This window comes from Prinia subflava, chromosome 10, assembly GCF_021018805.1.
Source record: "Prinia subflava isolate CZ2003 ecotype Zambia chromosome 10, Cam_Psub_1.2, whole genome shotgun sequence".
In the NCBI taxonomy this organism is placed as follows: domain Eukaryota; kingdom Metazoa; phylum Chordata; class Aves; order Passeriformes; family Cisticolidae; genus Prinia; species Prinia subflava.
In genome coordinates, this window is record NC_086256.1 from 6,498,672 (window position 1) to 6,512,567 (window position 13,896).

The 13,896-nt window shown below is 40.1% G+C and overlaps 1 protein-coding gene across 4 annotated transcripts in view; it reads right to left on the reverse strand.

The window, feature by feature from the left end:
• Nucleotides 1–1,658: 1,658 nt before the first annotated feature.
• Nucleotides 1,659–13,896, reverse strand: part of ELAVL4 (ELAV like RNA binding protein 4) — a 61,730-nt gene continuing 49,492 nt past the window's right edge. For 3 of the 4 annotated variants that reach the window (XM_063407110.1, XM_063407109.1, XM_063407111.1), the window contains exons 4-7: nt 11,344–11,497; nt 10,738–10,963; nt 9,323–9,361; nt 1,659–5,110 (exon numbers count right to left, since the gene is read on the reverse strand). In XM_063407110.1, the coding sequence (XP_063263180.1) occupies nt 4,783–5,110; nt 9,323–9,361; nt 10,738–10,963; nt 11,344–11,497 (747 nt within the window). In that variant the 3' untranslated portion in view covers nt 1,659–4,782. The remainder of the gene's footprint in view (nt 5,111–9,322; nt 9,362–10,737; nt 10,964–11,343; nt 11,498–13,896) is intronic. The other variant, XM_063407112.1, reaches the window with a different exon arrangement.

Below are 13,896 nucleotides of genomic sequence, written 5' to 3' on the forward strand. Positions count from 1 at the left end.
GCATGTCCCAGGAATTGTGTTTGTGTGTGGTTGGTGCCCCGTGTTTCCCTCCTGCAGCAGTCCCTGTTTGTGCCCAGGTGATGTCCCCCCTTGTGAGCTACTGAGGCTCGACTGGATTGGCTCCATCCCACCTCCTGGGTTTAGGAAGTCAGATATTTTTAGAAGAGATACTGTATTAGTCTGAGATGTCAGAGCTTTCGTGAAGTCATGCTGGATTTGATCTCCTTTCATTTTGCTCTGTATACACAATGAATTACTTCTGTGCAGGGAGCTCAGTCTGAAAGCTCTCCAGGGCAGGGAGCAAATCTTTACTGTCACCACACTCTGACCTGGCTTTACCTCATCTCTCTGTAGCCATGTGAGTGAGATGTGCTAGGTAACAGCCTTGCCTGGCTCCTGGTGATCGAGAAAGGCTTCGCTGGACCAGCTCTGGGCTTGCCTCTCCCCTCAGTTACCCTGAGGATGACCCCAATGCCCAGGCAGCCGCCTGTGCCTGATGCAGGGCATCCAGACCCCCCTCCCCCCTGGAAAGGAGCACCAGAGGGCTCCAGGTACTTGTGTGTTTGGCTGCTGCAAGTTCAGGGGCACCAGGACAGCAGAAAGGCCCCACTATGAATTTAAGGGTTTTCATTGCTCCCTTGGAGCTGTCAGCCATCATTCCCCAACACTCATTCCCTTCTCAGTGCATTCCAAGCCCAGCTCCGTGTCTAAGGTAAGCTGAAGTGGAACACAAAGTGAATGCACTTGAAACACCCTCCCCCAGGTGATTTTCCATTTATGCAGCAGGCTCACTAATTGCAGAAAGAGTGATTACCCTTTCAAGAAGGAAATATAAACCTTGATTACTTTGAATGTGTGTTAGTGAAATGGGGTTCTGATCCCAGCTGGGCAGACTCTGTGTTTCAGGATAACTTTCTGAAAACACTCCCATATGATCAGCACAGAGAACCCGTGTGAGACTGTTTTATCCTGTTCTTGTTTGTGATACTCTCAAAAAGGGGGACTGAACTTTGCATCCCAGACCCCTAAAGCTGGCAGAGTCCTTTCTCTCACGTTCCTGGTGTGTTTCAGCTCACAGGAGCTCACCAAGTCCTGAACGGAGAAACAGGTACCTTAAGAGATGTAAGGACAAGGAGCCCGTGTTTAAGTGGAAGTGGGGAGAATCTGAATCAAAAGTGACTCCAAATGCCCGTTGTGTTCTGTCTTAAGAGCATCCAGACCATGCAGTGATTTTGGTCTCAGCATTTTCTGAAGAAAGGACTGCAGAAAAATTAGGTGACAACCCTAACAAATGCTATAAAGCAGACAGAACCATAGTAAATAGCGCTGGTTATAAAACATCACTTTCTAAATGGAAAGTGCAAGGTTTTTTTTAAAAAAATGGGCTGGTGCATGTTGTAAAGTGTGTATATATGTATATAATCAAAATATGTGTATATACATATACAGGTAGATGGAAGGATGATGTTTTTCAGAGCCAAGTCCTTAAACAGACCAAATGAACCACTTCTGCTTTTTACTATGGCATGGTGAGGTGGATTTAAGGATGAATTAAGCAAGCTGTAAATTTAAGAACAAACTCATTGTGTGGCTTGAAATTAATTATTATAACCACATGGTAACTTAATCTCACAAAAACACGAGTTTATTAATAGGTGAAGGAGCTGAAGAACCACACAGTCCATCCAGCCCTCTGATAGAGTTTCCTAATCTCAGTTACGAAATTCAATGCTGCAGTTTTACAAGGTACATATTCTCAGTTAGTGAATGTTACAGAACATAAACATGAAGTGAATATTTGTATTAATGAGATTCAAACAAGTCAACTGAAAGAAGTAGCAACTCTAGTTATAACACATGGTGAAAAGAATCAAATTTGGAATGTGATCATATATACTGTTGTACATCAGACAATATGTACACTGTTTCATATTGCATGACATTCATAGCATATTCATAGAAAAGTCAAACTAAATGATGGCTTAAAAACTGTTATTATCACTGAAATTTGCTCACTATGTTTAAAGTGTTGATATTGACTGAGTTAATATTTTCATTGTGTAAAAATACTGTATATAGTAGAAACCCTTCAGCATCTTCCACATTCAAATAAACGAAAGTTACAGTTTGGTATTTGGTGTTCAAACAGCTGAAATTAAACGGCCGATTCTTTCTGGCCTTCGGAAGGAAAAACAAATCATGAATATGCTCAATCTGGTTGGACTAGAACGTTTCTCTCTTGAAGACCTTGCTTCTGGAACCAGAGACTAAACCTCTACCTCGGCTGAGGTGTGGCTGGGAATACTAAAACATCTGAACACACTTAAAAAGGTGGAAAGTCCATAGCCATTCTACACACTTTCATTTATTGTCTGGACAATTAAAGTACAAATAATTCAAACACAACAAGGTTATGAAAAAAACATTTACAATACTTTCCCTCAGAAATGATCTAAACTAGCAAGGTTAACATGAAGTCATTCATTATAACTAAAGTATACAACTGCCTGGTCCTAAGAAAGATTTTTTAAATTATTATTATTATTCAGATAGTAAAACACATCGTAGAGAAAAGATTCTGACATGCCTTCCCCACTAATGCTTAGCAAATGCATCAAAACTTTCCCAGCAAACTGCGCTCATTCATAGCAGATGATGTATAAAGGTTTCCCTGAACATTGAATGAGTGTTCCTTTAAACTAAAATCTAACATTGTTAAAGTAAAAAACTGATAAAATTATGATGCAGCCTTTGCTTTTTAGTTATTTGTCTACTACAAAAGTTTGCCTCTTCAGTGTGAAAAAACAATACTTAGTCTACATGCAGTTAGTGGGTATAGCATGGAAAAAATGCACAAAATAAGCACAAGTTATAAATAACCATAACGTTTTATTACCATTAAGACTAAACTTGTATTGAAAAGATTTTATATAACAAGACAAGAAAAGCAATAGCAAATTTAACTATCAACTAGATTATGCATAGCGAGTAACTGTTTCTAGTACTCAGGGAAGAGCATGACCCTTTTTTGTTTTAAATATATAACCGTACAAAGCACAAACATACTAAAATGATCAGTGCACTGGACATGGGAGAGCACCCCCTCAGTCATTTTGTTCCCTTAGCTCTGTTTTCCCCAATCTGAATTACATTAAAATAAAGACCCAGTTGTTTTCTTTTCTACTGTGCAGTAAGAAAAAATATTCACAACAAACATGACAATATATCAAACAATATTTCTACACAAGTTACCTTGATACCTCTGTCACTTAAGTATCATAAGAAAACATTTTAAGACATATACAAACAAAACTAGCAAAGTGTTACAACTTATAATAAATTAACCAAAAGAAAAAATAACTTTATATATATATATATTTATATTATATATACACATACACACACAACAAAATGACACAATAATATGCTTCTTCCCATAGTTTAAGTAAACAAATAAGTAGACTAGCCAAACTAGCTATATTTGATTTTGGCCATATGCATCACATCGGCAATTAAATAAATAAGTGTTTCAAGCAACATAAACAGTGTTCCAAATGTGCCAACACAGCCCAATTATATTAGCTTGGGCTATAAAGTGAATTTGAAAATTCTTAACAAATTTAAAGCAAATGTATTTTTTTCTAAACACATTACATTTAACTATGATACTAAGATATGTAAATAATTTTGTAGCACCTACTGCTCAAACCAAGGAAGTTTTTGATCAAAAATTAATTTTTTTAACTTTTGTTCTGCTGATATCCCATACTGATGACTTAAAGAAAAACCGTCTTGCAACTCATCTCCTTGCTTTTGGGTTTTGACTGTGGGTAACTGCGTGCCTGGGAAGAACACTCTCCCGTACTGTATTTAATATTTTTATTACATGCTATGAAAAGATACGAAGATCATCTGTTTGTAGCCCATCCTTCAAAAAACAATCTACTAATCCAGTTTAAAACACACATCTTGATCTCTAAAAAGTTACCAGTGCAGTATGAACATGACAAAGTTGTCAATTTCCCCTAAATTAGCCAGTCAAAATATTTTTTCTCAAATCCAGATTCTCTTGTAAAAATTCTTTATATTTTATAAAAATAGATTTTTCTTGAAACCCATTTTCAGCAAAGAGACCACCTCTTTGGCAACATTGTTAATGTTATTTAAATTGTTATGTCATCAGGTATCCCCCGTTACCCCATTCCCTAACAGAAGACTGTTTAGTTCACATGATACAAAAGAAAAAAGGAAAAATAAAAAAAGTTGCAAAATTATGTTCTTCTTTTTGCAATTTTTATTGTTCCTCTTTAATTTGTGTGGGGGGTTTACCAATCTGATTCAATCAATGTTTTGAAAAAACAGAAAAGAAAACAAAAATCTTTTTTTTTTCTCGCTTTTAATCCCATTAGTTCGTAAAAATTGTTTTTTGTTTTATTATTTTTTCAAATGAGTGAATGGTCATCTTAAAAAGACCCACCTTCAAGGAAGGTAGTAAAACTAGCTGGCCGGGTAAAAATCCCTGCACATTGTTATCTATGTATATTATATTCAACAACGACAGCTATGAAAGAACATTCAATGCATCAAAGGTTTTTTTTTTTTTCTAAGCATTATAAAATCCTTTCCTGTTCCTCACAGGATATCCAATGTTTTAATACTTAGGCAACACTGGCTTATAAAGTCCATGGTTGAATATAAGCCTTGAAGAGTTTTTTTTTTTTGTTTTGTTTTGTTCGTATATATATTTATATATATATATTTTAGTAAGTAAGGATATGAAATTCAGGATTTGTGGGTTTTATTGGTTTTAAAGGAAACTTGCAATACTCTGTCTCCTAAACGGTATCCATTAAGGCTGGCAATGGCCATGGCAGCTTCGTCGTAGTTGGTCATGGTGACAAAGCCAAATCCCTTGCACTTGTTGGTGTTGAAATCACGGATCACCTTGACATTATTGACCGCTCCGAAGGGACCGAACAACTGCCACAGCACGCTCTCATCCGAGTCGGGAGACAGGTTGTAGACGAAGATGCACCATCCAGTCCCGGTGTGGCCTGGGATATTCATCCCCACAAGGCTCGTCATGCCATCAATTGTGATCGGAGAAAACCTACCGAGCAAAAAGAGGGGTCTATTCTAAATATATCTCTTGGCATGAGCTGCAGGGCTCCAAGAGTTCAAAGTAAATAAAGCCAGTGGTGCTGGAGGTTCTGGATCGTGTCCCCGGAAGATGACCACAGAGCCACCCTTGCTCTCTAACTCCTGCTGAAGCGGAGGGGAGCTGAACTAAATAAAATTGCCAAATCTGGGCATAAATGCATCTCCCTCCGAGGATAAGCCCTGCTTAGATGTATGTGTACAAAGACCTCAGAAAAGAAATGCTTGAGGACAATCTGAGTCAGAGAGGGCCTGCACACGCTGTGATAAACAACAGCTCGTGTAAAAAGGGCCTGTAGAAATTTGCCACTTATTCCCAGCACTGATGCAAGTTTCAGGACAACGAGATCTAATGCTTTATCTCCTACTAGTCTGCAGTGAAAAAACCCAAGCAAACTTCAAGACCTATTTTAAAGATTAATAAGAAATGCCTTTGTCAGGATTCAGCTGTAACGGTAGCTTCTTCTGCTAAAAATACTATTAGAGAGATGTCTCTAAGTGGAAGATTTTATTTCTCCTCCTAACATGGTCCTTAATTGACATACACCGGGGAAAAAAATCCAGGTACTAAAAAGTCCTAAAGCCAGCCACATATCAAAGAAGGTTTATGCAGCAATTGTAGAATAAGTTGAACATAAATACAATTAATGAGCACATCAAGTGATACCTTTATACTGTGAGGTTTCATTTCCATGACAGGCTTAAGGTTCTTCAAGAAGTCAATGCAGGGACTAACTCCCAGAATTCAATAGAGCACCCTACTGTCTCTCTCCCTCCTTGTCCTTTGGGACTTTAACTCGAATATCCAAAGAGAGTGGATAAAGCCAGGTGTTTATGAACACAGATCCAGCACGGGATAACAAAGGCTGGGCAGGATCTATGGAGATCATCTATCAGCCTCCTGCTCCAAGCAAGGCCAACTTCTCAAATGAGATCTGCTGCTCATGGCCCTGCAGAGGGAAGCTTAGGAAATCTCCAAGGACATGAACTCTGCTCCTGCAGCCCCTGCAGCAGGACTCCATCCTCACTGCCAGCGAGTTTCCCTTATCCTCAAGTGGAATTTCCCCTGCTGCAGCCTGTCACTGCTGACTCTTGTCCTCCTTCGTTTGACCTCTGCAAAAAGCTCGGCTTCACCTTCTTTCTAAAGCCCCTTGTAGGCAGCTGAAGGCAGCAGTCAGGGGCTAAACTCTCCATTTGCCTTTCCCGAATTTCAGCGTGTTCCTGCAGCTTTTCCAAGGTCTCCCCAGTGGCAGCCATGGCCAGCAGCAGTGACAGCCCCTGCTCCTCACCAGCTCAGTGTCACCCGCTAATGCGAGGAGGGCGCAGCACAGCCCATGACTCAGGTTATTAATGAAGATGTTAAGCAGTATCAGCCCTCAGGATCAACGTAATTTTCCTTTCATCAGTGTGGAAAAAAAAATTGACATGCTTTCTGAAGCTACACTTTGGGATATGTTTTAAAATAACAACTGCACAGTGGAAACGTCTTAAAAACCCAGTTTCACGTGTACCTTCAACATGATGAGTTTTAATACCAGAACGGAATAATAATTCCTCAGGATTTTCTGAGTGATGATTGAGGGAGCACAGAGGGAGGGACTCTGTTGCTGAGCGAGCTCCTGTGCTCTCCAGAACTTTTTACACTCGTAATAATTCTCATACACTTTTAGCAATCCGCACAGTATTATGCAGTGTATATTAAATAACCATAAAGAAAACTACACACTTGATGGTTGCTCACTGTTCTGTTGACGCCTGACGGCGCTTTTCATGTATATTCAGGGAAAAAGAAGACACTTGGAATATACATCTTAAGCTGAGGATCATCACTGGGGTGTAGCTACGCTGTAAATGAGCAGTTCACAAATGCTCACAGCATCAGATCCTCAGGAAGGTTTGCAGACAGTTTATTAAAAATACATGGCAATTTTCCAACTCAACTTCACTTTTACAAATCCCCATCTCGACACATTTTAGTTTCTCTCCCGCACAGTGAAACCAGTGACATTATCACAACAGTTCAGCACAGAAAGGCTGGACAGGGCCAATTTCTACTGCTCCTTCCACCGCGGGTGGAAATAAGGATGGGAAATAAGGCACAGCCAGGGCTTGTAGAAGCCAACAGCTACAGCTCATTTTGAAATCTGGAAGATGGGACTTCAAGCCCACTGCTGGCAAGTGCTAACTGTGCCAGTAATATACATAATCCAGCAAACACTGCTTTTCTGGGATGTTTAAATTTAATGTGAAACACAACACTAAGGGATACACCACGCTCTGAGTACGGATGACGTAAAACCTGTACAACGCACAGCCGTGCATGTCACAATGCATTATAAGGCTTTGCATTTTAAAGAAATGCTGCATTGATGTAAAGGGTTAAAGTTTCCTACAGTTCACTGGAGAGCAGCTTTTCCCTGGAAACCTTTAGGAGCTATGCAGCTTTCAACTATTTATGTGCCATGAGCACAGCAGCTGCTCTAAATCCAACAAAACATGCACGAATCTGGTGCAAGTGTATTGACACAAATACAAGATCACCTATCGCATAAGGAGCTTTGCTACTAGCAAGTGATCTGAAATTAGCCTCAATAAAAGCTTTTTTCCACATCAGCATGCCTCATTTTCCATCACACAGGGAGAGCCAATCTCCTGTTTCTGAAGCAGCTTCAGAAATTATCAGTGCGGTGTTTTTTGTGAGCCCACACCTATAAATTCGGGTTTTGCTAGCGCAGGTACAATTGCCAAGGTTTGCTGAGAGGAGATAAGCACTAATTTAAGATGCCTGCAAACTGACTTTAAACACTGCTGTGTTTTTAGAGTAACACTGCAGACAATGTTGAGAAAGCAGATGTATAACCTATAAAAGCAGGTAATTGCTCTTTTGCTGGCTTCAGACTAAGCCTATCCTGCACCACACGCCAGCCCGATTCCAGGGAAGGAGCAGCAGCAGCAAAAACCCAGGGAAACCTCCCAGAACAAACCCATCCCTCTGACACTGACTTGCACCAGGACAGACACTCAACTGGGAGTTCTTCCATGTTCCTGACAAGATATCAAGGAACAAATAAGGTGGGAGAACACAGGAGAAAGGGATGTGTGATAAAATCAGGCAGGGGGGTCTGACTCACCACATCCCCATCACCACTGAGGATATCCTGACACAACCAACGTGCCCATGAACACCAGCGCTGGTGCTTCTGGGGAGAAGATCTGTTTTGACTTTCATCTTGTGAATACTCAGGATTTCAGATCTGATTTACTGAGGAGTTAAACCCCATCCTACTGTCTTGCAAGTAGCTAGTGTAAAGATATACTTACCATACCTTTTTAGAGGATGAGCTTCAAAAAAAAGCTCGAGTAATTTTCAAGTGTGGTGAGTAGACCATTTCAGAAGATTAGAGCAGTACTTTCTCATCTTAATCTGGACATCTTAGGGTAACATCAGGAATAAGACTACACCTTTGTTTTGCTGCAAGGGTAACTCACGCTGATGTTGCCATTAAAAGAAACACTAACACCACATCACCTCATTTTAGCTACCAAACATACTCATGGAATAGCAGAAATGTGGACAAATCAGCTGAGCTTTCACACATGCGTGCACATACAAACACACAGCTATTTTAAACAAACAAAAAAATAAATTTCAAGGACTGAAAAAAAATTTCAAAGTATTAAACCTGTAACAAAAGAAACTTCGGGCTGATTGAGGTGCACACAGCTGTATTTTCAAGTCAAACTTATGATGCCAGATGTGGGAGAAAAATGGTCTTAACTGAGACAAGAGCAGTCTAATTCTGATATTTGACTTAAATTTTCCATTATCAGATCAGAGATTTGTTAAAAAATCAAGTTAATAGTTTTGATTCTGGAAAAAGCACTACTTAGAGCAACTGCAATTTCAATGCTGGTAGCTGTGGCACCTAAACCATTTGAGAAGCCCACCTGTAAATCAAAAAAGGTTGAAAAACCCCACAGAACTTGCACGTGAGGCCTTTAAAGTAACAAAACCAACTGAAGTCCAAACTTAAAAAGAATTTGACATGCTGGTGGGAAGAAAAGAAGGGATAAAAAAAATAAAGTTAGTGAATTAAAAAAAAATAAATTGTAGCACCAATCTGTGCCAACACGGACATCTGGCAATCTGTGGAATTCTAATTACCTCTTTACGCCATAGGCCATATTAAGCAAATTGTCCAGCCTGAAAAGAGAAGGAGGGTCTTTGGGTTAATGTCTCACAGATGGCAAGATCGCTCAATGGAACTATTATTAATAGTGTTCCATTTTCAAAGAAGAAACGTTCAACAAGTTTCCCACACATCTAAGGAGCCTAACAACTCCCAGCCTGCTTTGTTAAGTCTGAGGTTGTGCTTAAATTTCCACCAGAGCATTTAAAAGCCTTTTTTAAAAACTTGTCTACAGTCTTAGAGAAAAGCTTAACCTTCAGAGCTTGATTTTAAAAAATTCACTTAGGATTTGTCTTTTTTTTGGTAATTTAACTGCTCACCTTATATTTACAGTTAACTTAGAAATAAAATGTCAAGTCCAAAACTGCTGGAGCTGGAAAAATTCTTGATAATCTGCTTTAATATAATACATTCTCCTCATTTCATTATATATATTTAGTATTAATCCTTCATGACACGTCAATCTAAACTGACCACCAAATTTTGCAGAATATAATCATCTGCTTTCCATGGCAGCACAATAAAGTCCTTCTGTCCATGGAATGATTCAGTGGTAACCTCAATGGACACAGCTGCGTGCCAAAGACACAAAAACAAGTGTAAATTTAATGTATCCAATGACTGACTTTTTATGATCTTTAATTCATTAGCACTTTTCATCACTGACAAACTAAAATTACTTCTGAATAATTCTCTAAAGCCAGTGTGCAACTCAGTTATGCAAATATGTCCAAGTTTTCTTTCTTGAAGGCAGATTTTTTTTTATTTGAAAGCTGGGTTGCCTGAGAACTATTAAGTATAAAAGTAATAGAACATCACATATTGCTAACTCTGCCTTATGCATCAGATGGAAACAGTATATTCAAAATGCAAAGCATAAAACATCCCCAAAAGCATCTGAAGGCTCACACTAAAGACTAACACAAGGGCTCTTTATACTGAGAGCAGATATCTCAGGCTAATAAATTTAATGATACTCCTGCTGACTGGGACAGACTCAGCTTTTTTCCTGCTACCAATCCACTGCCATTAACATCAAAGTCTAAGCTGCATCAAAACTGTAGTAATATAGCAGAAAATAAAAGCATTACCCAAAAAGAGAGAAAGAACAGGACAGCCACTGCTCATTTGATTACCAGTGTAACTCTATCCTGTCCTCCCTTTTTCCATGAGCCTTCATGAGATCTGATTGTACAGTACTTCAGCTGTTTTAGTAAATACAACATGACTACTGCTGTCAGCAGATTTTCCTCCTCATTCTCCAGGAAAGAATATTTAATTTTACAAAGAAAATCAGGTCAGCCTACGCAACTAAAGCTTATTTTCCTGCACAGCACCTGCCCCACATTGTTGTTGCTGGTGGAACTTCGGTTCTTTTCCAGGTAATTACCTGAATCTCTGAGCCTGGTGGTGAAGTGGTCCAGGGTAGCGTCTGTTGGGAGACTGATACAGCTGTGAAAGGAGTGCCTGGCTTGTTTTCTGGCTGGGGTTATTGGCAAACTTCACAGTAATTGGTTCTGTAGCACCACTAGGCTTCTGGCCATTTAGTCCCTTTATGGCTTCTTCTGCCTCTATTCTCTTATCAAAACGGATAAATCCCACACCTCGAGAAACCCCTGGGAAGTAAAAACATGTGAAGAGATGAATATTTGTAGGAACAGCCTCATCTGTGTAATGAACATAAACTGAAGCCTGGGTTCAACTTCACACAATGGGTGGTTTGCAAATTAAGAAAAGTACTGTAAAGAAAAATCCTCTTCCCAACCTGTAATCTCCAACATCAGCCCCTACTGTATTTAAGAATGATTTTAAGTAAACAATATTCTGTATTTTGATAGTCCCTCATTAAACAGGCAGTAGCTACATCTCCAGTTATGTTTGTAAGGAAACAGGTGTTGCATTTTACACTAAAAGTCAAAAATCGCAGCTGCAGACATTTACAATTTTGCCACTTCCAGAAAAACATGCAGGTAATCAAGAAAAGTTTTCTTTTAACCTGTGACTTGATCAACCAGAATCCGTGAGGTGATGATGCGCCCATATTGTGAGAATAACTGCTCTAACTCCTTCTGGGTCATGGTTTTGGGAAGGCCGCTGACATACAAGTTGGCATCCCGGATGGACGCTGAACTCGGACGGGCATACGACACCTACGGAGAGAAAAGGAGAGCAGTGTCAGTGAGCTGCAGCCACCCCTGGCATTTTGGACAGATCATGTTCTGTTCTTTCACAGGACATAACCCTGCGGTTCAGACAGGACCTGTTCTGCAAAAGCAGCAGAGCCAGGAAAGCCCGGAGGAACAAAGGAAGACCTTAAAACCAACACGAGGGTTCTTGAAGCGCAGTGATAAAAATCACTGTTGTTCAGAGGTGGATTAATGTGCAACATCCCACGCGTGGCTTTGTGAATTTGCCCCCCCGGGTGTGGGTGTGTGGATGATTTGCCGTAGCCAACCTCGCACGCTGAAGTTCCTGCATGTTTTTCTTTTTCCCCTCTGAGTGTCTGAAACCGATCAGGTTATTTGTAGAGTGATCTTTTGTGCTCTCTCTCTTTGTGTTTGCATCCTGAGCTGGCAAGATCTGTTCTGGATGAACAGTAAAGTACTGGTGAAATTAGACTAAATGAACATCTGCTCAGGGAGCTGTAGACTGACACTCATTGTCGGATCTGCAATTTATCACAAGAAGTTCCCTCGCATTATAAAGCCCAGAACCAGGCCATAAAATATTATGGCCAAGCAAACAAGAAAATCTAGCTGTGGCACTGCATGTGTGCTGTTGGAAAATTACTAATTCAAGCCTCTTAACTGCTCTTCTACCTATGAATCAGATTTATAATTATAATAGGTGCATAAAAAGCCTTCTGCACTTTCAAAATAATATATACATTTAGAATAAACACATTTAACATCATAAAAACACTTCTTGGATAAAGCCTAATGGCAAATATTCAGCACAGATCATGAATTACTTTGCAGCACATCTGAAAAAGCACTGGAACCCAAGCTGAATATTCTGCACTTCATTTTGATTTATTTCAATATAAACAGATCAGTACTCTCCTGCATTATGTCTTAAAATGTGTCTAGAAAGGAAGTGGGGGGGTTCCCATCACAAATACAATACATTCAGCAATTGTCTTTCCCTCTTCCCAAGCCTCAGCCTGAACACAGATGATGTCAAATGCATGTCTGTGTGTTTTATGTGTCAAAGAATTGTCTTTCTGCGCTACACACCTAAAAATAGATGTTGACTCAACACAGAAAATTATGTTAATGACTAATATTTGCTTCCACAATCTTCTCTGCATAATAGCAGACAAACTCTAAAGATTCTGTATTTTAAGGTTTTTGGCAATTTCTTTATAACTTACATGTTTGTCCATAACCTTTTAAATCTAACATTTACAGAGAAGGCTGGAGAGAGGAAATGGAAAATTCAGGGTAAGAAATATGAAGTAGAGGTTAGATAAAACATTTGCATCAATGGAGACAAGCTTGGGCACACAGCACAAAGGCTCAAGCAGACATGAGGAGCACAGAAACCTTCAGGTGCTGAAAGGAAGAAGGATATTGGGGTAGAAATGACTTTGTGTCACAGCCCATGAGCTCCTGATGGGGTGCAGCACTTCCATCACCTCCCTGCTGGTGCTGAACACCCCTCTGATGGATGCAGGACCAGAACACACATGGATGGCACCACTTGGCTTTTATGTAACAAAGCTCAACCCAGGCCCTAGGGAACACAAGGAATAATCACATGGTGCTTTCACCTACAGCTTGGTTTGGTGCCGGGGCATTTGGAAAAGCAGACTCTCCCTCCCCTCTCTGCAAATGCCTCACCTTGAGAGGGTACTGTAAGAGTCCAGGCACCTACAGTTTAACCTACTTTAGAAATAACAGTTTAAAAACCATTTAAGAGCCACTCTGGAGTGAGGGTAGGGATCTTTCCTATTCCTCAAACCCGAGAACAGCAAAATGAATAAAGTTCCTGGGAAAACAGCCAGGGGTTTTCCTTTGGGTTTCTCACTCTGGCACATTCATTAACCAAATGCCACGTTACAGGGAGGATGAAAAGTATCGGGATATGCAAAAAACACTACTTCCCAGAGCAATAAGTGCCTGACATTTTATATATATATACACACACATACTTCTACTTACAGAAGGCTCTCTGCTCTCGTGGGCCTTGCAGGCAGGCAGAGGCAGGAGAGGCTGCTGACACTCCCAAGCCTCCCCTCAGAGCACATGTGAACACCTATGGCTGCTGAGGTCTAGTTTTTATTTCCACCCGCAATCAAACATTCAGGCTGCAGGGGAGCCTGAGCCAAAGAAAGGAGCTGCCAAAAGCAACTCAGCCGTCTTTAGTATCAAGGAGAAAAGGTTGCGGAGCTGAATGGACTCAAGGCTAGTAATGTCAATTATTTATCTGCTTTTGAATCTTTTTCATCTTCCCTCTGAGGTCAGCCAATGACAAATCGATCGGTTGGAGTGTGCCATCCTGCTTTCAAGCTATTATTCAGTTAGTGCTGAGGACGGGATGTCTTCCC